Consider the following 23,065-nt stretch of genomic DNA (forward strand, 5'->3'; position numbering starts at 1 on the left):
GCCACGACCTGGAACAACGCGTCAAATAATATTGCTGGTTTTCCCGAGTAGAGACTGCCGATACTTTACTTTACTCTAACGGCACTTATATACCTTGCGTTACTTTCCCGCAAGACTATTCTTCGCTACTTCTACTCACCAGTACAATACCGCGAAGCCCATGGTCGTGGCTGTTCTGGCCGTCTGTCCCAGCTGAACACAAGACAATCCTGTCTGACTGCCAAACCTTCTCTAGCCCCATCTCTCTCATGAGTGTGCTTATAAACACCTCTCATACACACTGAGTCACTAATACACCATACTCCATCCCCGTATACATCCAGCATACACCCTTGTTCTTACGCACTGGCACACCATTATGAGTGAAGATTCACAGATGGCCACCACCCCTGGGACCCCCCAGGGTACCTCGAGTACTGATACATTAGCCTCTGACCCTTGGATCCTCGAGAGCTATGATTAATGTGCATCTTGGGTGTTTTTTCCACCTAGCCACCCTCCTACGTAGTCACCCTCCTTCTCATCACTCCTTTATTTACTTCGTCTATTCTTGTACTTCATCTTCCCCTTCCTCCGCAATTCTCTCCAGCCCTCGCTGTCCCCCAGCTTCCTGTACTCTTTTCCACTCCTGCTGGGCACGTGCCAAAACCTCTGCACCATGCTTACGTCGTAGCGTTCTATATGCTGCTTTCAGGTACTTCTGGCGTTCACAACTCATTCTCCTATCGTCCCTCGCTCCATATTCGTCTGCCCCACATCCGTCTTCTTTCCCACTCCTCCTTTCTCCGCCTTCCTCCTCTCCCCCTCTACTCCCACTTGACCCAGGCCTCGGTCTGAAGGGGCCGTGTGAGTAAGAGGTGGAGATGACGTCAGGAGCAGCGGTATCTGGGTGGGTGGCAAGTACCTGATCGTTGCAAGCCCGACAGGTGTGTGTAAGCTGGGAGCAGGGCAGTGAGATGGTGGGGGGACAGGGCGACATGGAACCGATTTCTTTGTGGCCGCCTCTTACGGGATTAAGGTATCTGGCAGTAGGTAGATAGTAGAAAATAAATAGGTTGTAAACTTTTTTCGTTGTGGTGAGAAGCAGCTGCCACAGCCTGAGTAAAGGTAATATTTTGCTTTATAAAATTGTTCCCTAATTTCATTACAGTGACTTTTTTAGAAACCAGTACTGTTTGTAGGGAAGGAAATTATTTACCTCTCTCGCTCGGTTCATTATAGTGGAAAAGGTATATTTCTGTCTCAAAAAGTGAAATGAAGAAAAGGTTTAGTGAAATAACTCTTCATTTTGTCTCAGTTTTGTTTACACAATTCAGGAGAATTGAGAAAAAAGGAGAATGGAGGTACCGTAGAAGTGCAAATGTAGGTGGCAAAATAAGTAACAACATTTTCTTTATAAGAGCATTCCTAATTGAGATACAGTGGCCTTTTTTTTTTTTTTTTTTTTTTTTTTTTTTTTTTTTTTAGGGAAGGAAATTTTATATAAATTTTTCTCAGCATGTTATTGCAGAACAAGTATACTTTCCATCTCAAGAAGTGAACTGATGAAAAAATTCAGAGAAATAGCTGTTCATTTTACTTTAGCCCATCTTGTTTCTACCACTGACTGTAAGTACAGCTATTCAGGAGTATTGAAGAAACAGGAGATGAGGTAGAAGCAAGGCAAGAGAACAAATAATTATAAACTTTTGGCACATGGCTGTACAGAGGTTTTGTCTGTGTGAGGTCCCACACTGTGCAAGAGGGAGTGCTGAGTGCCAGGCAGTGGTTGGATGTAACTTGCGTCTTTGGTCACAAGAGGATTAATTAACATTACACCAGGAAGTGCGATTCAAATAGTAATGAAGACTGATAGAATGTATATAAAGAAATAGATAAAAATGTACGGTAGACGATAGAGCAGAGGATTAACCCTTTCACCTCAGGTGTTTTTTTTGGCTGGATGTCCCACATACGGGGATTTTGAGATACGTGGAGATTTTTTTTTTTTTTTTAAACATAATATTCTACACCATAAAATAGACCATAATTGTCTAAGTAAAATGATATTTGACACGGTTAAAAAAATATATATATCTTTTGAGCTGTCAAAAACTGATGTTGGATCTCCGCCAAGTAATAATTAGATCAGCCAGAGGCTGCTGCAGCAGTGGAAAAATCTCGTACTGCACTAAGTGACAATAAAATAGTGCTTCCATGATGGCACCCCCCTCATTATTGGTACCTCCTGATACGTGAACCATTATTGGTCCCCCAGTACAGGCACGCAAATATAATAAGTCCAGAACACGTATGTGTGCCACCTGATGGCTACACAGTTTTTTTTCGTGGCATGTATACACGACACCTGATGTGAAAGGGTTAAGAGAGAACTTGTATGTGCTATGATTGTGACCTGCAGGAGAGAATGGATTTATAGTACTGTGCACTAGTAGCTCATGTTACTTCAGGTTATGGAGCATTATGCACGCAACCGCTATGCCAGTGCCACTCCAGAGCAACAGACTCTATTCCGCCAACACTTGTCTCAGTGGATGACTACCCTCTGCATGCTCACAGAGCCAGAAAAGGTGAGAAGCAGTATTTTCTTTTTCACCATTTGGCTGGATGGGATTTCCCTCTGCTGAAAAGTTGTGGAGTATCATCCATAATTAGTGTATTTAACTGTTAAACCACAGGGTTGGATTGATCATTGTCATTTCATTTTCAAGTGAAGATTTGCAACTTTAGAAGTAATTAGATTATTCGTACCAGCCTTTCCTGGTAACAGTGAGATGTGATTGAGAACTCTCCACCCTAGGGTGGAGGGAGAAAAAGTCTTTTCATCTCTTGTCTCTGGTTGGTCAGCTGAGCTCAGTAGAATGGAGACAAATGTTTTACCCTAATATTTCTTAAGGTACTATGTATTACTTCATGGAATTAGCCCAGTCATTATTTTGACTGCATCTTCTTTCACAAGAATCCACACTTGCTTTGTACATTTTCTGATAATGAATTAAACTTGATGAGAAAAAAAAAAAAAAAAAAAAAAAAAAAAGACTAAAATGAGCACAGTTGAAGTCTTGAAATCAGCCACTCACCTGCTCTCACCAAAGATTCCCATTGTTTGAAAGTTTTATGTATTGGTTACAGCTGTTCAGAAGTCAGTAAAGTGAACTCTACAAATATTATAATAAATATAGGTTTAAATTTTGATGTTCTAAACAAAGAAAGGTAAGCTAATAATATATGAAGTAGTAAAACCATATAAATGATGTACTGTATTGTAAATACCCAAAGCCAAAATCAAAGCATATAGTCGGACAAATAAACAAAGTGACCTGGATGGTGTGGTGGGGTGGGATGGGTGAGGTGAGGTTGTATGGTGGAGAGAGAGAGAGACGCTGATACATGAAACGATTATTACTTACAGCGAAGAAAATCTCCAGATAAGACTGGATGATTTGAGTCTTACTATAGAATACAAGATGGTGTAACCTACGGCAAATATATATATTTTTTGTATTTGAGGACTTAGAGAAAAGAGGTTGTAGAAGATAATATGATTGAAACACACTTTTACAATATATAAGTAAGAAATACATACACACATACAGCACAGCAAAGAGAGAGAGGGAGGGACGGAGGGAGGGAGGTGAAGTCTTTCAAACTTAGACGGTACCTCTGCACTTGTCACCAGGTTGACTCCCAACATCACCCAGACACATCCCACCCTGCCACCCACCAGTCATGCCTTGAGGAGAGCAGAGAATGGCCTGGGCTTCACTGCTACCTCTTGTTGTTACAATTATAGTAAATCAGTTGATAGGGAGCAAACAAGAAGTCACAATTTAATCCAGTCATCTGGAATAAGAGTGGGATTTCTCCTGATCTGCAGCCCTTTCCAGCTAATTGCACCATCCAGTCCGCATGAACATATTCCATTGAAAATAATGTCTATGCAGTCATATGGAGAGCCAGGCTCATAGCCATCAGCATAAGATGAGAAAAAGTTGAACACAGAATACTATATTATTTAGCTACTTAGTGATTCATGGCTGAACACCTTATAATAATGTCATCCTGATTTTAAGGTAGTGGTAGCAAATTTTTCATTTGCTACATTCTCTGCCATTGTTCTTTGTTACACATTCCCAGCCACTTATCATGTTTATTGTACGTCATCTAGTACTGTGTTGCCCCATGAGTGAAAGAGAGCCTGGGGCTAGTCAGACTGGTCCTGATATTTAAGATGAGAGTGACCAGCCTCACACATCCCTGAGTGACATTACATGAGCAATAAACCCCAAACACCCCTTGGATATAAACTTACACAGCTCAATCCGGTTGGAGCGTTTTAATTACCCACTAAACCACCAGGCATCATAGTTTGGTTATATGGTTACCACCCAGCATAGTCAATGGTTTCCTGGTGTACAGGTAACCATTAGGCTTGTCACATAGTGTAGAGTCACCTGTAGACAGAAGGAAGAGGAAAGAAAGAGTCAGAAGAGGAAGGAAGAGAGGAAAGGGCAGTCACCTGAGAGCAGCACTACATTGAGTGAGTGGATGGTGAGGGCCCCCACCAACCACTAGCTGCAATATTTGTAATCACTTCAGTTACCTGTACTGTAATTTTTTTGCAGTGATTTATTACTCTTCTTGCACTTTACTCATACATTTTTATGTATACATTTGTAAGACTGAATGTATGATTTTTGCTTAAATGGTAAATAACTTGTGATGGTAATATGACTGTAGATTAGTCTAGGACATTGTGTGTGGAATATTATATGAATTTCATATAATTTTATGAAATTTACCAGGTATTCATCCAGAACAAGACAGCACAGCTTATGTCACTAGTATTTGTGGTGGATTATCCAACCCGGTGGCCTTCCTTCATAACTGACCTGCTTTCTACACTAAACATGGGACCACACGCTGTCCAGCTCTACCTGCGCATTCTCCTGGCTATTGATACAGAGGTAGGATAGTACAATTGTCACTTACTTATTTGTTTTTCAGTGCAGATGTGGCCAATGCTGACAGCATTTTTCTTTGAGTGTAATTTGCCTCATGTATATTTGTCCTCCAGTTTACTCGGCATCATACATATTTTTCTTCCAGTTTAATTTGCTTAAGCCTTTCAGTTTGATGACCCTTTGTTCTTGCTGTCATCATATACAGTAAACTCTTAATTATCCAGTGTATAGCAGCCAGGGGGGTACCAGAAGGTGATGTAGTAAGGGAAATTATACAGAATACCCTTTTCAAACCCCCCAAAGGGGTCTAATCCCACATGAAACCGTTCAGCTTCAGACATAGAATAATGCCCTTAATTACTGTTATAAGCTTAATAAAATGTCACTGTACTGTACTGTACAATGCACTGGACATACACTGTACACCCATCCCCCGGAGACAGAGTTAGTCAGGGCGAGGCAGGTTAGCAAGAAAGGCAGAAACAGGATAGGCACACCTAACCAAGTGTCAGGAGAGGGAGAGAGAGAGAGATGAGTGGGGCACGAGTGACAAATAAAGTAGAAGATGTTAGGGGGATAAAAACTAACCAGAGAGTAGCAGGAGAAGTTCTCAGTTCTGCTTAGGAAGACTTTCCTGAACTGGAGTGGTTAGTTATAACCATTAACCACATTACTAGAGATTCCTCCTGAAGTTGTCCAGTAGTAGCTTGATTGAAATAAAAAATCAGCGATCATGCTGAATGGGGTTAAAGAACTCGGTAGTATTCTTAGTTGTAAAAAGTACCCTGCTTTGACACTTAAGTAAAAGTATTTTTACAATTGCAAAATATTACTCAAAGTTCAAGTCAAAGTACCCAAAGTTAAATGTACACAAGGAAAAGTATGAAAGTACCTTGTTCGTGAAGTACTCAAGTAGTGAAAGTAAAAAGTAACTATTAAATTGTCTCATGTCTCAGAGATTATATACAAATTATAAACTAGTTATTTGGTAAAAGTAAGACACAAAGGAATTGAACATATTTATTGACATATCTTTTGATTATGTTTGATCAGCAACTGATTCTCAAAATTACGGCTATCCAATAATAGCAGAGTGAGCAGACTTATGATGAGGTCTTACTGTATTAATTATTGTAACTATAATCACTATATATAGACTTCATCTACAGTAAGTTTAAAAGCATGGGTTACTCACCTCCGCAAGTTTCTTAAAATTTGAAGGGGAATTGCTATGTGCAGTCACCTCAGTGATTTTGGGTGCACACAGCAAACACTGCAGCTTCACTGATTTTCCCACAGTCTTCTTGTATTTAAACAAAGAGTCCAAGTTTGGCCAAGGGTGGGAATCACCACTGCCTATTTCTCTGGTTGTGGGAGTCATAGTGTGATGGTGGCTACAACAACAGTGTAAACAACTGAAGGCGGGAGGGACGAAAGTGTGGCTGTATCGCTTAGGCAATATGAAAGGAGGTATGAGATTGATCCAGACATGAATAAGTACTTGTGATTGATCAGCTTCCGACTTTGTGTTGTTCTACGTCGTGTAATAGGCTGAAAATCGATTCTTGACTTTGAGATGTAATGAGTAATGACTTCTATTTTTTTTCAATTGTGGTGAAATATAAATAATAGAAAACAACACTTAAGTAAAAGTGAAAATACTGAAAATGTTGATTACTTTTTAAAAAGTAAATACCAAAAAAAGTCACCTAAGTAGAGTACTCAAGTATTTTTACTTCGTTACTTTACAGCACTAGTAGTATTACTATTGGAGAATACTTCTTGACAGTTTTAATGGAGAGCTTGCTTATATAATATTGAATAGTGAAGGAATTTCTGACCTTTTTACTGAGATTGGTCTTCTGTAATCTGAAGTTAAATAATTTAACTGTTGGAAAAATGATATAAAAAAGATGTCTTTTAAAAAAGTTTTCAAACTTTTTAAACAAGGATGACGTCTGGCAGTACATAGATAGATAGATTAATAGCTAGCACTCACCATCCACTCACTTGATTTAGTGCTGCTCTCAGGTGTCTGCCCTTTCCTCTCCTCCATCCTTCTTTTCTTCCATCCTCTTCTGTCTTTCTCTCTTTCATTCTTTCCTCATCCTTTTGCTTATGGGTGACTTTTCACTCCCTCTTCTGTCCTTCTTTCGTTCATTCTTTCCTCTTCCTTCTGCCTATGGGTGACTCTACACTGAGTGACAAGCCAAATGGTTTCCTGTACACCAGGAAACCATTTACTACCTTGGGTGGTAACCATATAACCAAATTTTGGCGCCTGGTGGTTTAGTGGATAATTACGGAACTCCAATCAGATTGAGCTGGTGAAGGTTTATATCCAAGGGGTGGTTGGGGTTTATTGTTCACGTAATGCCACTCAAAGATGAGTGAGGCTGATAACTCTAATCTTAAATGTCAGGACCAACTTGCCTAGCCCTGGGCTCCAACACTCCTCATGAGGCAACGTAGGATTGGTGGATGAATGAATGAATGAACGAAAGGATTGAGCTGGCTGGCGAGTCTCTTGAGTGTGTGGAAGAGTTTTTTTGTTTGTGAGACATGTTATGTGCTGGAGGTGAGACTGGAGCTAGCTCTGGCAAGAGTGAGGAGTGGTTGGAAGAAGTTAGGGAGCTGCTACCTCTCCTGACATTGAGAGATTGGAAGAAGTTAGGGACCTGTTGCCTCTCCTGACATTGAGAGGGCTCTTCCTTCATGCTAAGGGATCTTTGTATGCAGCATGTGTTAGGAGTTTAATGTTGTATAGTACTGAGTCTTGAGCAGTAAAGGAATAGGATATTCACAGGCTCAAACATTTAGAAATGGCAGTGATTAGGTGTGTTCAGTGCATCGCTTTGTGAGAGGCCTGGGAGGACTAGGTTTACAATGGAAGAGTTGAGAGGTAGGATGGGACTGGAGTGTATTGGTGTTGCGATGAGGAGAGGTAGATTGAGGTGATTCGGGCATGTGGAGAGGATGGGGGATGATAATTGGGTGCAGAAAGTGAGAAGTGTTAATGTTGGAGGTAGGGTAGTGAGATTGACCTGAAATGAGGTCATTGAGTGTGACCTCAGGGTGAAAGGACTAAACAGGGAAGCTGCCAGAGATCGTGCAGCATGGAGAGCCGCCATTAGGTGACTAAGGCCGACGCATACAGGCATGTTGGAGCCTTCAAAAACAAAATGAAACTAAACGATCATCATCATCTGGACCTCCTTTCCCACCCTTGGGCTGGTTTAGGAGTAGCACTGTCCAGACAGCCATAGTTTGCCCAATTCAATGGGCCATGCTTCCTTCTACTCATCATTCAAGCCCTCCAAATTCTGGCTTCATCATATAACCCTCGAAAATTTCACCATGTTCTGTAGCCTCACATATTCCTATCTGATAGAGCCAATCCAAACACTGTCATGTTAAAAAGGGGTGCCAAATCCCTGGTTATGTGCCTCTCTGCACAAAATTCCTCCAGCTAGCTCCATCTCTTGTCAGTCCCCTAGCCTCACTAACTTCCATAGTTTTAATGCTTTGGGGATTGCCTTCCTTTTGGATTGTACCCACCTCATTTGTTAGTGGGAAATAAGATTATGATGGTGACATTTAGGAACTCACCGTTGGAATTCATTTTAACGTGAAATATTTCAAGTCTTTACCAAAGAGTGAACATGATAGAAAACCTCAACATTGCTGAACCAAAGTGCGCATCTTTTAAGTAAGGGAGATGAAAGTCACCAGAATGATTCAGCTTTTAATGTTATGCATCCTTTTCATGGAAAGATTCAGATTTTATTGTTGGGGATCTTTTAAATAGTTGTTTGTGCTCAGAGAAGTTATGATCACTCTCAGGTGGTCGACCGTGAAATCATCCATACCCAGGCCGAGAGTGAACGCAACACACACATCAAGGATACTATGAGAGAACACTGTGTTCTTGACCTCACCAACTCTTGGTATGACATTCTGGTGAGTACAATAATTGTTCCTTTATTTTTGTGTGTGAGAAACATGATAGTACTGTAGCATTTACTTAATTTGTTCCAGAATTATCCGTACCTCCATGTTGTATTTTCTTTGTTTTTAATGGTGCCAGTGTTCTGATTTAGTCTGTAGTTAACTAACTTTGCCATCTTCATTTGTGGACTACGGTCATGTGGTAAGAGCAGCAGTATGAAAGTCCATTAAATTTTTGTCCATTTTAGGCACATTGGTCTTTCGAAAACATGAAATATGGACATTTTTGTTAACTTCTTGCAATTTTTTTATACATCAAGGTATAAGAGAAAAAAATAGGCATTGAAACTGTTAAATGATTATAAAAGAAAAATAGTGAGCAGATCTGGATGCATAGGCCAACCACCTACCCTTAGATGTTCAAAACTCTGATAGATCTTGCCTTGGGTCCATACACCCCAAAAAGGTTAATATTAGATTGGCAGTTATTGTGTATTGCATCACTGTTGTTTCTTTTGAGTTACCTGTATAGCTTTTACTGTCTTATTGCAGGTCAAGTATGAAAAGTCTCATCCAGAGTTGGTGTGTCACTGCCACAATGTTATTGGGGCATATATTTCCTGGATTGACATCTCGCTTATTGCCAACGACAGGTGAGAAGCAAAAATTGTTGTCCAAGATTTCTTTTTTGTATTTAATATTGTGGTTATTTCTAATAGTGAAAACATTGTTGGGTAGTTGTAGTAATATACATACACGCCGTCCATGCTATTGTGATGAGATGCATAGGGAAAACCCATCATAGAGCTGGAGTATCGTCAAACGGGGATGTCATAGAAAGTATAGGGATGCATTTGGGAGCCTTGGGATCCCTCCCTCCCAACCAAGTCCAAAACCTTCCTAAATAGTCCAAAAACAATTTTCTAGCTCACTCAAAGCCCCAAATAGCTTTAACCCTGTAATGCACGTAGTACATGACTTGACATAATCGCAGAAAAAATCACCAGATTTATCTATCTATCCATCTATTGTGAGACGCCTCAATCCCGTAAGGGGTGGCCCCAAACAAATCGTCTCCATGTCGCCCTGTCCAGTGCCACTTCACTGCCTTGCTCCTGCCTCAACCTCCCCCCCCTCTCATTTACCTCTCCACTCCATGCATCCATCTTATCCTCGGTCTCCCCCTCCCTCTCCCCCCCTCCTCCTCACTCGCCTACATTCCCCTGGTTAGTCTTTTGCTCTCCATCCTCTCCACATGGCCAAACCACCTCAGTGTATTTCTCTTAACGCTTTCTATCATATCAACACCATGGTACTCCTTCACTTCCTCATTTGCCAATCTGTCTTTCCATGTAACTCCACATGCTCCTCTGAAATAACTCATTTCCACTGCTCCCACTCTTGACTTGTGTCCTTCCAATTAGGTCCAAGTTTCACTTCCATACATTAGAGTATCACAAAATTGTCATGTAGTGACTTTTTTTTTTTTTTTTTTTTTTTTTTTTTTTTTTTTTACATCCATGCTTACTTCTCTGTTCCATATCACTGCTTTTAGAGAACCAGCAACCTTTCTTCCTTGTTGTACCCTTTCAAACACTTCACCCTCTAAATGTTCATTGATACTCATCACGCTGCCCAAGTACTTAAGTGCACTTACATTTTCCATTTCCTCCTCATCCAGCCTCATTGTACATTCAGTGACTTCGCTTCTCTCATAACTTTACTCATCTCTACATTCACGTTTAGATTCCATTTCTTATACACACTCCCAAACTTATTCACCAAGCCTTGCATTTCCCCTTCGTCTTCACTTAACAATACAGTGTCATGTGCAAATAGTAGTACAGGGAGTTTCCAAACACAGCCATCTCTTATTAGGGTCCCTCCAACATCCAGTGCCCTACCTCGTACCTCTTTTATAACCTAATCCATATACTGATTGAACAGCCATGGGGACATGACACATCCGTGTTTCAATCCAACATTCAGATAGAATACTCAGTTCACTATACACGCGCACTGCAGCCTTAGCACCCTCGTACATACTCTTCACAGCATTCAACAACATCCCATTTACTCCATATATCCTTAACTTTTTCCACATTCCTTACCTGTCCTCCATGTCATATACTTTCTCCAAATCCATGAAGGCCACATACAACTTCATTCCCTTCTCTATAAACTTTTCCACTAAAGATCTAAGATTGAATATCATATCTACACGACTTCTTCCCTTCCTAAAACTTCCATGTTCTTCTCCAATTAATTCTTCTGTTATTTCCCTGACTCATTCAATAAGTATCCTATCATATACTTTTCCTGTTACACTAAGAAGACTAAATCACTTGTATTTAATCACAGCTATTCACAGTATAATATAAAGTAACACTTTCAGCCACTCCCATTTGATTTTATTGCTGTTTGGGTGCTTATTATTTTGTATTATTTATGAGAGAGAGAGAGAGAGAGAGAGATTGGTCCCTCCTCTCTCTGCTTCTCCATTCACTTCCTCCCTTCCCCCTCCCTCTCCAGAGAGAGAGAGAGAGAGAGAGAGAGAGAGAAAAACAGAAATGACAGGGCATAAGCAGTCCTTCCTCTCTCTCTCTCTCTCTCTCTCTCTCTCTATTTTCCCTCCCTCTCCTCCTCCATTCCCTCCCTCCCCCTCTCTCTCAGGGGGAGAGAGAGAGAGGGAGAGAGAGAATGACATAGGCAGCGCCCCTTGGAATGCTGTAAACATATGAAGTGATAAGGCATAAGTGGTCCCTTCTCTCTCCCTCTCTCTCCTATATTCTCTCCCTCTCCACTATTCCCCCCCCCCCTCTCTCTCTCTCTCTCTCTCTCTCTCTCTCTCCCTCCCTCCCTCCTTATCCATTCACTCCCTCCATCCCCCTCCCTCTCCAGGGAGAGAGAGAGGGAGAGAATAAATACAGAAATGAGATGAGCGAGTGTAGCTGTCACCAAGCTCCAAGCATCTCAGTCTCACTTCACTTCCTTTTAGAAGTCCAGGCGTGGGGGTTTGGGTTACTTTTCTTATTTTTGACAGTCAACAGTGCAGTAACCATTAGACATATGAGAATGAAATCTACATTATCTGGGGTGTAAAATCAAGCTCTTCAAATGTGTAGGATGAAAGTTTACTTTGGAGCAAATTTTTTGTCTGTTTGTATGTGAGGGAGCAACAATTTTTATTTTTCACCGGATAACTGAGGACTGACCATCAATAGCCGGGGAAGGGTGTTAATTTTTTTTTATATCACTAAGGCGGAGTATCTCATAGAGGGGGTATCGTATAGCAGGGTGTACCTGTATATATCATCATCATCATCATCTGGACCTCCTTTCCCATCCAAGGGTAGGTGAGGAGTAGCAGCATCCAGACAGCCAGAGTTTATCCAATTCAATGGGCCCTGCTTCCATTCACTCATCATTCAAGCCCTCAAAATCCTGGCTCCATCAGATAGGTCACAAAAAATACAGTAATCCCTCTAATATCCGAACGCCCAATATCCGAACATCCCCACTAACCGGACATAATCCTCCTGGGATCCAATATTCCCAAAATGGGCCAAAAACTGCAAAAAATTCGAAAAAAATCTGACTTTTTTCCCTCCCATAATTTGAAATTCCCGCCTGACGCCAAACAGCTGTTACACCATGGTCCCTTCACCCCTTCCTTCCTCCCCCTCCCCCCTCCCCTGTCAGGTTGCCATTTGGTATTTTTCATTACCAAGTGTGGGCCAATTTGGTAATGAAAAATTCGTTTGGTAATGCATTAGAATAATGCATTACCAAATGGATTTTTCACATGTATGAGGATACACAGGATGGAGATGGTGGATTGTTTGCTCTCTCTGATTAATCTGCTACCCTACATAGTGTGAAAATAATCAACATGGTGTTAGTTATAAGGAGAGTGATTACATGTATTTCCACTTGTATATATAATTAGTGAAGAATATATGCTAGCTTTACGAATTTGGTAATGAAAAGTTATATTTGACAATGAAAGTTGAGGAGATTGGTAATGTGGCTGTTGCGATCTGGCAACTCTGTTACCCCACCAACATCAACAGTCACAGCTTAACTCCGATGGAGAGCAGATACTCATAACAGTGCAAGCCACAGGTGCTTGTTTTTTGTGAATAAACAGTGAATAAACTGCAATACCTTTGCCACTAGAACACACAGGAATTTACAGTGTTGTGCAGTGTTAAGAAATTAGAATTTAGAGTGCAGAGGATTAACTGTGGACTGCAAACTGGCGGTTCAAACCAGTCCAAGACCAAGGGACTTGTAAGTACCCAGAATGTTTAATATTGTATAAACTCACCTCTAAAACCTCATTTTATGGTTCTTTTGCATTTATTTCAGTCTTTTATGTCCCTTATTGGTGTGATTTGGGTCTTAAATAGGTGCTATGCATGTCCAGAGGGAGTTGCATAGGTGTTTTTCAGAGTTAGGGTCCGTAAGTACTAGTCCATAAGCTGGGGCCCAATATCCGGACAGGACCACTATCCGGACCTGCCTATGGCTCTATTGATCCGGATATTGGAGGGGTTACTGTATACATATCTCTAATAGTAATAGTCATAAAAGCCAGATTAACTCTATCAGGTTTTTGGGCCAGGCAGATTATGTCTGTGCCAGAGTCAGCCACTCACGCTGACCCACATCTTCGCGGCGCAATATTTTACTTTGATCGCTCTGTGTAAATACACTTTTCATGATAGAATGTTGGTTTTTGTGTCATTTTAAAGCTGAATAGTTTACTTTATTGTAGTATGTTCAAAAAAGGAGACCAAAGAAAATAAAATGTCAAAATGATGAGTTGAAGTTAGGCAAAAAGCAAAAATTTTATACCTTGCCGTAGAAAAATCTTTGGCAAAAAATAATGAGTAAAGATATGTAAATTTGGTTTAAACCATGCAAAAATACAATAAATTACCTTTACAATGATATACAGATTATGGTAATTTATGCATTTCATTGTGCAGTATAGCGAAAGGAAAGAGATGCACAATTTTATTTTAGTCTCGGCCTCATATTCACTTCGCGATGTTTTTCTTTGATCAGTCAGTGTTAATACACGTTTTATGATAGGATGCTGGTTGTGGTGTTATTCTGAAGCTGAATAATTGTACTTTATCGTAGTATGTTCATAAAAGGAAAACAAAGGAAATAAAAAGTCAATGTGACGAGTTGAAGTTAGGCAAAAACCAAAAATTTTACGTGTACCTTGCTGTAGAAAAATATTCACCAAGAATAAAGGTATAAGGAAACAAACCCATGAGTCAGACCAACTGTGCAGTACCGCCACACATAGAGCAACCATTCTGTGACATCGTGCTCGAGCCTCCTTGTTATGATGCGTAAATGCGATTTATGGTGAATATTTTACAAAAGTTTCTCAAAATGACGATTAACCCTTTAACCGCGGGTATTGTTTTGGTCTGACTGTCCTCTCCCGCGGGGGTTTCAGCCTAATGTAAACAAACCTTTTAACCTTAATAACTCTGCACAGAATAAAGCTAGAGAAAAAAATAAGGTACCATTAGAAAGTACTAACCTTCAGCTTTCCATTGATGTAGGTTTCATGACTTCGTTGACTTTCACAGGACTGGCAGTGCCGTTAGAAGTGAGGGGTGTAAAATCACTATTTTTCGCTCACACATCATTACCTTCGCTCATACACCATTACCAAATGCCAACCTCGTTCTGATAATAATACTATAAACATATATGAACACTGCACATACGATAAACACCCACTCTGTGTTCACTGAGGCAGGTAAAAGGCACTGTAATTACCTGCACTTCACTGCCACATCAGCGGTGTTGTAATCACTATTTTTCGCTCACACACCATTACCAAATGCCAACCTCATTCTGATAATAATACTATGAACATATATGAACACTGCACATACGATAAACACCCACTCTGTGTTCACTGAGGCAGGTAAAAGGCGCTGTAATTGCCTGCACTTCACTGCCACATCAGCGGTGTTGTAATCACTATTTTTCGCTCACACACCATTACCAAATGCCAATCACATTCTGATAATAATACTATAAACATATATGAACACTGCACATACGATAAACACCCACTCTGTGTTCACTGAGACAGGTAAAAGGTACTGTAATTGCCTGCACTTCACTGCCACATCAACATGTGTTGTCACTCACACAGCTGGACAGATACTGATGCGCGCTTGGTCAGGGGTGGGGTGGGGGGCCCAGGGGGTGGGAGGTGGGGCCCCAGGGGGGGGAAGAGGGAGGTGGGGGTCGGCTGGAGTGAAAGAACTTAATAGCTACTCTCCCTTGAAACAATTGGCGCACGGAAAAAACGCGGGGTATTCAAAATATTCACAAACATTCGAGAATGACACCCGCGGTTTGGTCCAGTTTTTGCAACGTCATTCTGGAATGACACCCGCGGTTAAAGGGTTAAATGCAACATCTGAATCTCTGAGGCTGGATTGGAAATGACGATTGAAATAGTCATTTGAATCTCAAAGGGTTAATGGATCATGATCTTATTTCAACCTTCTCATGCACAAGGGCTCAGTAAAAATTCCAATGACTTTTCTCTTTTTCGACACAGGTTGCTTCCAAATAAAATCCAACCACTTCCACTTTTTCAACTCGGGTTGTGTCCAACCATATAGGTTGCGATATTTTTTTGCCATGATTTTTGGTTGTGTCATGCAACTTTCTCCCCTGTCCATTTATATGAAATTGCTATATGTTATAAGTGAATAAATGATCTTCCTAATAAATGAAAAAAATAAAAGAGAAAATAAATTACTGTATATCTCTAAATTTTCAGTATTGAATAAATGGGTGAATGAAAAAATATGGCAATTTATTTTTTTTTATTTTTTTCTTCTTTCAATAGGAAGGTCATTTATTCATTTATAACATGTCATAATTTCATAACAATACAGGGACAAATAAGGGCAGGGGAATGCAATGATTAGAAATATTTTATGATGTTGAGCCAGCCGCTACTAGAGCGGCCGGGTGTGGTCAAACACCATAAGATATTTCTGTTCCATATACCCTAAAATCTTTCTGATAGAGCTAGAAGTATAATTTTTTTTTACATATATCACTGCAAATAAATGTTCTGCACCTTTCTCTCAACAAGCATTGATGAAATGTTTATATATCCGTGAGAAATCAGCATTGAATGAACGAGTGAATGATAAAATATGGTATATTTTAATTATTATTATTATTTTTTCATTCATTAAGAAGATCATTTCTTTATTTATAACCTGTAGCAATTTCATAACATCACAGGTATGAATAAGGGCAGGGGAGAAAGTTGAATGGAAACATTTTCTAATGTCATACACATCGCTTTGTAAGGGGGGGGGGGGATATAAGGTCTGGGCCAACCTGTGGGGGGTCATACAGTGCTCGGAAGTGGTTGGATGCAGGTTGCGTCGAAAATTTTGAGAGAGTTGATAATACAGTGGCATTAATTAATCTGGCTAATGTTGCACATACACTGGTCAAGTTACCTTGTTTGGTGTCTCACATATGTTATTATGATCAAATGTACTGAATGATAACCCAGTCTTTCAGGTTGATCTTTTAACAAAGGTTGCTTGCTGAGTTTGGTTCAAGTTCTTATCACGTGTAAATCATAATGCTGTATAGGATGGGTTTGGTAGTTTAGGAAGTATCAAGCCATTGAAACAGTGATCTAAGAAATCAGAAGTAGCCTTTTGTTATACAGACCCAGTTATTAACTCATGTCCACTTTTTTGGACAGTCTGAAAGCAGTGTATCAGTGAGCAGTCAGTCACCATAAGGACTTGTGTAGCTTACTTCAGAATTATTGTATTTGGACCTTAGAATATTTAGTTATACTGTTGTAGAATAATACCAACACAAGAACACTGTATTTGGGATCTTGATAAAGTGCTGCCATCTTTCTTCTCAGGTTTGTTTGTAAACTTGTGGATCACTTGAAGGAACCTTTACTTAGAGAGGCAGCAGCTGACTGCATCCATGAAATAATCACAAAAGGCATGGATCCTGTGACCAAAGCTCAGCTAATAGAATCATTCGTTAATGTATTGGATCAAGCTGGAGTTCTAAAGCCTGTGGATGTAAGTATTGGGAAAATCTGGAAGGGTTAGGGATGTATTCTGTTGGGTTCAAGAGATTCATTCATTGATCATCTAATCCAGTGTTGCCCCATGAGGAGCATAGGAACCCAGGGCTAGGCAAGTTGGCCCTGATATTTAAGATGAGAGTGGCCAGCCTCACTCATCCCTGAGTGACATTACATGAGCAGTAAACCCCAACTGCCCCTTGGATATAAAGCTGCACTTGCTCAATCCAGCTGGATCACCTTAATTACCCATTAAACCAGGTGCCATAATTTGGTTATATAGTTTCCTGCCTGCATATTAAATGGTTTCCGGGTGTACAGGAAACCATTATGCTTGTCACTGAGTGTAGAGTCACACGTAGGCAGAAGGAAGAGAAAAGATTGGAGGAAAGAAAGACAGAGGAGGAAGGAAGGAAAGCAGGAATGAAGAAAGGAAAGGGCAGGCTCTGGAGAGCAGCACTGCATCGAGTGAGTGGATGGTCAGTGCCCCCACCTACCAGTAAGGGCATAAGATATTATTGTTGTGGTAGGTGGAGGCACTCATCACCCACTTGCTTGATGTAGTGCTGCTCTCGGGTGACTGCCCATTCCTCTCTTCCTTCCTTCTTTCCTTCCTTCCTCTTCTTTCTTTTTTTCCTTCATTCTTTTCTCTTCCTTCTGTCTATGGGTGACTCTACACTCATTGACAAGCCAAATGGTGTTGTGTACACCAGGAAACCATTAATACGTTGGGTGGTAAGCATATAACCAAATTATGGTGCATGGTGGTTTAGTGGGTAATTAAGGCACTCCAGTCAGATTGAGCCTGGGTAGGTTTATATCCAATCAGTGGTTAGGGTTTATTGCTCACATAATGCCACTCAGGGATGAGTGGGGCTGGTCACTCTCATCTTAAATGTCAGGACCAATTTGTCTAGCCCTGGTATCCTACATTCCTCGTGGGGCAACACTGGATTAAATGATGAATGAATGAATGGTTCATGATTGACGTGGGCGTGCAACAAGGTTGTGTGATGCCCCCATGGTTGTTCAGTATATATATATGAATGGGATGATAAGAGAAGTAAAAACATGAGTAATGGAGAGAGGGATGGCAGTGGTAATGAATGGTGATGGATGGAATATCTCAAATTTGTTGTATACTGATGATGCAGTATTACTTGCAAATACTGGACAAGAACTTGGTAGACTAGTACAGAGTTTTGCTGATGTGTGTGAGCGTTGTGCCTTGAGAGTAAATATACAAAAGAGTAAAGTGATGGTTATTGAGAGAGAAGGTGACTCCCATTGTGATGTTAAGGTAAATAGAGAGAGACTGGAATTGGTGAGAGAGTTCAGTGATAGAAAAGAGAAGAAAATGTGCTAAAAAAGTGGAAAGTAGTGTGACACAAGGAACAAGAGTAGCTAGTGCTATTATGGCCTTGATAAAAAATAAAGGCTTCAGTGTTGCAATTGCATGAGGCTTTCATGAAGGAGTGTTAGTGCCAGCTTCAACATATGGATGTGAGACTATGGTTTGGCATGATAATGAAAACTCCAGTGTGAGAGCAGTGGAGATGGGACTGCTGAAGAATGTATGTGGAGTACAGAGAGTGGATAGGATATGAAATAATATGATTCGTGAAAGATAGGAGTGAGGGAGTCTGTGGACAACAGAATCTAAGAGAGTGTTCTGAGATGGTATGGTCATTTGGAGAGAATGGGTAACAGTAGAGTGGTGAAAAAGGTATAGCTGAGTGAATCTGAAGGAGGGAGGAGGCGAGGTAGGCCAAGGAGAAGGTGGAGGGATATGGTGGATGAGTGTGAGGAGGAGAGGTATGGAAGTCAGTGAAGCTAGGGGACTGACAAGAGATCAAGCTGGCTGGATGAATGTTGTGAGAAGAAGTGTATGAGCAGGGATTTGGCGCTCCTTTTTAACATCACAGCGCCCGGATTGAATCTGTCAAATACGTTTATGTAAAGATACAGAATGTGGTGAATGTTTTTGGCATATCAGATAGATCCTGGATTCTGGGGGCTTGAATGATAAGTGAATGGAAGCGTGGCCCACTGGAATGGGCAGACTTGGGCTGTCTGGACGTTGCTGCTTGTCTTCCTGCCCTGGGGTGGGAAAAGAGGCCCGGATGATGATGATGGTTTTATATTATTGTTCATTTATCATTTAATCTAATGTTGCCATGTTGCCCCATGAGGGGCATATTATTATTAAAATTATTTTATTTTTAATCGCTTCTCCCCTAGCAATACCCGTATACCACTGTTTTACATGCATGTCATGGTATACTCTCAGGAATATTGGCACAGTTGGCAGAAATGCAATGTGCAGAAATAAACTGATAAGAAAGAGTTGTTAGGGACTCTCCCAAACTCATGAAAATAAGCTTCCAATGTTGGATTAAGTACTGTGAATAACACTGTCAGAGAGAACTGTGATGTTAAACCATTTGCTACAGTGTATGAATTTCATATTTTATTCTTTCTGATGTCAGGGGATGCAATTGTATTCAGCTAGGGCACCCTGCCGCAACAAAAGGGTGAAAGACTGTCTGGTTTAACCCTAAGGTTAGCAGTTATTAACTTAGAACTTCATATTAGCAGACCAGAGAACTTTTGCATCTTAGGAAAATCCAATGAGAGCAAAAAAACATGTAGTTAGAGAAAGTGAAGAGAGAACAACTTGAAAATTGCAAATAATACTGTTGTTTGGTTTATTACAGTAGTACAAGTCAGGAGACAAATGATAGTAAGGGAATAAATGAAAACTGCATAAGGGTGTAGAAAACAGGATATCCATGGGAGAGTATGAAAAATTCAGAGTGAGAGAAGAGTCTTTTTTTTTGGGGGGGGGGGGGAGATTCAGTGGATAGATCTGAGGGAAATGGGAATCAAACTGGTAATTTATATGGCTAACATAAGCAATGCAAGGGACCTCTGGAATACTGATTAAAATTATGCGATACATTTAGGCACCTTAGTTGGATTGAGCCTGTGCAGGTTTGTATCCAAGGGGCAATTGGGGTTTATTGCTCATTTAATGCCATGCAGGGATGAGTGAGGCTGGTCACTCTCATCATAAATGTCAGGACCAACTTGCCTATCCCTGGGCTCCTATGCTCTTCATGGGGAAACACAGGATTGGATGATGAATAAATGAATGAAACCAAAATGACCATCCATCCATCCATCTATCTATTGCCAGATGCCTCACTCCCGTAAGGGGTGGCCACAAACAATTCGTCTTCATGTCACCCTGTCCAGTGCCACTTCACTACCTTGCTCTCAGTTCACACCCACTCTCATAAACGTCTCCACTCCATCCGTCCATCTTATCCTCGGCCTCCCTCTCCCTTCCCCCCCCTCCACCTCATTCACATACACTCTTCTCATTAGCTTCTCACCCGCCATCCTCTTCACATGGCCAACCACCTCAGTGTATTTTTCCTAGCGCTTTCTGTCACATTCACATCAACACCACATCCCTCTGTCACTTCTTCATTTGCCAGTCTGTCTCTCCATGTAACTCCACATGCCCCTCTCAGATAACTCATTTCCACTGCTCTCCCTCTTGAATTGTGTCCTTCCAACAAGGTCAAAGCTTCACTTCTATACGTTATAGTTGGTATAACAATAGTGTCATATAGTGACTTTTATAACTTCCATGCTTACTTCCCTGTTCCTTATCACTGCTTTCAGAGAACCAGCAACTTTTCTTCCCTGTTGTACCCTTTCAAGCACTGCATCCTCTAAACTTCCATCCTTACTCATCACACTACTCAAGTACATAAATGCATTCATATTTTCCATTTCCTCCTCATCCAGTCTCACTGTACATTAAGTGGCTTCATTTCTCTCAAAGGCCAAAACTTTACTCTTCCCTTCATTCACTTTTAGATTCCATTTCTTACACACTTCGAGACTCATTCACCAAACCTTGCAGTTCGCCTTTGTCTTGTCTTAATAGTACAGGATCATCTGCAAACAGTAGTACAGGAAGTTTCCAAAACTGCCCTCATTCATTAGGTTTGCTCCAGCATCCACTGCCGTACCTTGTATATCTTTTATAACCCCATCCTTATACAGATTAAACAATCATGGGGCCATGACACATCCCTTTTTCAATCGAACATTGAAATAGAAAAATTCATTCTGTTCACTGTCCACACGCACTGCAGCCTTAGCACCCTTATACATATTCTTCACGGCATTCAGAAATTTGCTGTTTACTCCATGTATCCTGTACTTTCCATATTCCGTGTCTATCTGCCATGTTATATGCTTCCTCCAAATCCATGAAGGCTGCATACAACTTCTTTACCATCTCTAGAAACATTACCACTTAAAACCTAAAAATAAATATCTGATCTACATAACCTCTTCCCTTCCTGAAACCTCCCTGTTCTTCCCCAACAAATTCCTCTGTTATTTCTCTAACTTGGCCAGTAAGTATACTGCAGTATTATTTTTCCTGTTTCATTAAGAAGACAAATGCCCGTATGATTACCACACACTTCTTTTTCCCCATTTCCTTTGTACAGGGGAATAATTATACCTGACTTCCAATCCTCCGAGATCCTACTTTCCTCCCAGGCCAATCTGCACGTCTTCCATATCTGTTCTACTACTATCTCTCCCCTTTGCTTCGGCATTTCACCACACACTCCGTCAGTTCCTAGGGCTTTCCCCATTTTGACTTTCCTCATTGCTTCCACTACATCCATCTTAATGATTCCATCTTCTCTTCTCACCTCCATCCTCCTCCTCCTCCCTCTCCTCCTCCCTGCCATTCCTCAGTCACTTATACAGTAGTTGCATTATTTTCATTTTCTATGTTCAGCATTCCCTTAAAGTGTTCTCTACATCTGCTCACTTTTTCTTCCTTCTCCACAAGCAGTATACAATACTAAAAATATCATATATACAGTGGAAGCTCGATTATCCAGGTTCGGATTATCCAGGTTTCGGTATATCTGGGCTGTGACCGAATGGTTCAGTGGTACGGTAATACATAAAATTATCTGTATGATAGCTCCAATTTAAACAGCAAGTATCTGGTTGCTACCGAGCGAGCCAGGGGTAAACTAGCATGAGTTTACCCCCAACCCACACCTCCTGCTCACAACACATAACAAGGGTGGTGGGGTGGAGTTTGGTGAGGTGACTGATAACCTAACCTAGCTTAACTAACTTATAATTTAACCTAATCTAACCTAACCTAACCTGGGCCCCAGCTGGGAAATTGGGAAATGAAATCCACCTTTTAGTACATTTAGTAAGTTTCTTCCATTATGCCAGAAACAATTGTAGGTACAGCTTAAGGAATGTGATGATAATAAGGGAGATAATCTTACAGCAAGAGAAGGTAATTTACCACCCTCATAATAGTCAGAAAAATAGAGAAAACAAATGAGGAATATGAACTGAATTTTTTTTTTAATGCAAGAAAGAAGGAACCAAAGGCCAGGGGCCTGCAATCCCCCCACCCCCCCCCCAAAAAAAAAAAAAAAAAAAAAAAAAAAAGAGAGAGAGAGAGAGAGAGAGAGCGCCAAAATCAAGATCCGTTCATTTTTAGATGCCTGGACACACTGCTTTTGAGAGACTGGAGATCATAGGAAGTAGGAAATACTGACAGAGGAAGGCAGTTCCAGAGTTGACCTGTTGTATAAATGAAGGACTGGGAATAACGGTTAACTCTTGCATTAGAGAATTGGACAGAAAAGGAATGAGAGTTTGTTGCTAGACAGGAGCTACGCTCCCACCGTAGAGGTGGAGGGATGCAAGCAGACAGTTCAGAGGGGCAGCGACCATTGAAGTAGCGATAAAAAAGAGACAAAGCTGCAACAGTGTGGCGAAGAAACAGAGGTTGAAGGGAGCCAGTGAGAGAAGGAGAGTTGATGAGACGAAAAGCCTTTGACTCCACCCTATTGAGAGGAGTTGTATGTGGGTAGCCTTCTCACACGAGAGTTGTACTCTACACAGGAGGGAATAAAATCAGTGTATAAAGTCAACAACTGTGCAAGGGTAA

At 40.8% G+C, this 23,065-nt stretch overlaps 1 protein-coding gene across 1 annotated transcript in view; it reads left to right on the plus strand.

The window, feature by feature from the left end:
* Positions 1–23,065, plus strand: part of LOC145404584 (exportin-T-like) — a 78,168-nt gene that overhangs the window by 10,217 nt on the left and 44,886 nt on the right. The window contains exons 3-7 of the mRNA XM_080276134.1: positions 2,451–2,570; positions 4,806–4,967; positions 8,808–8,924; positions 9,465–9,565; positions 16,870–17,038. Of these exons, the coding sequence (XP_080132260.1) occupies positions 2,451–2,570; positions 4,806–4,967; positions 8,808–8,924; positions 9,465–9,565; positions 16,870–17,038 (669 nt within the window). The remainder of the gene's footprint in view (positions 1–2,450; positions 2,571–4,805; positions 4,968–8,807; positions 8,925–9,464; positions 9,566–16,869; positions 17,039–23,065) is intronic.

The sequence above is a fragment of the Coenobita brevimanus genome, chromosome 1 (genome assembly GCF_032717465.1).
Source record: "Coenobita brevimanus isolate Jiangsu-jjx chromosome 1, ASM3271746v2, whole genome shotgun sequence".
Lineage (NCBI taxonomy): Eukaryota > Metazoa > Arthropoda > Malacostraca > Decapoda > Coenobitidae > Coenobita > Coenobita brevimanus.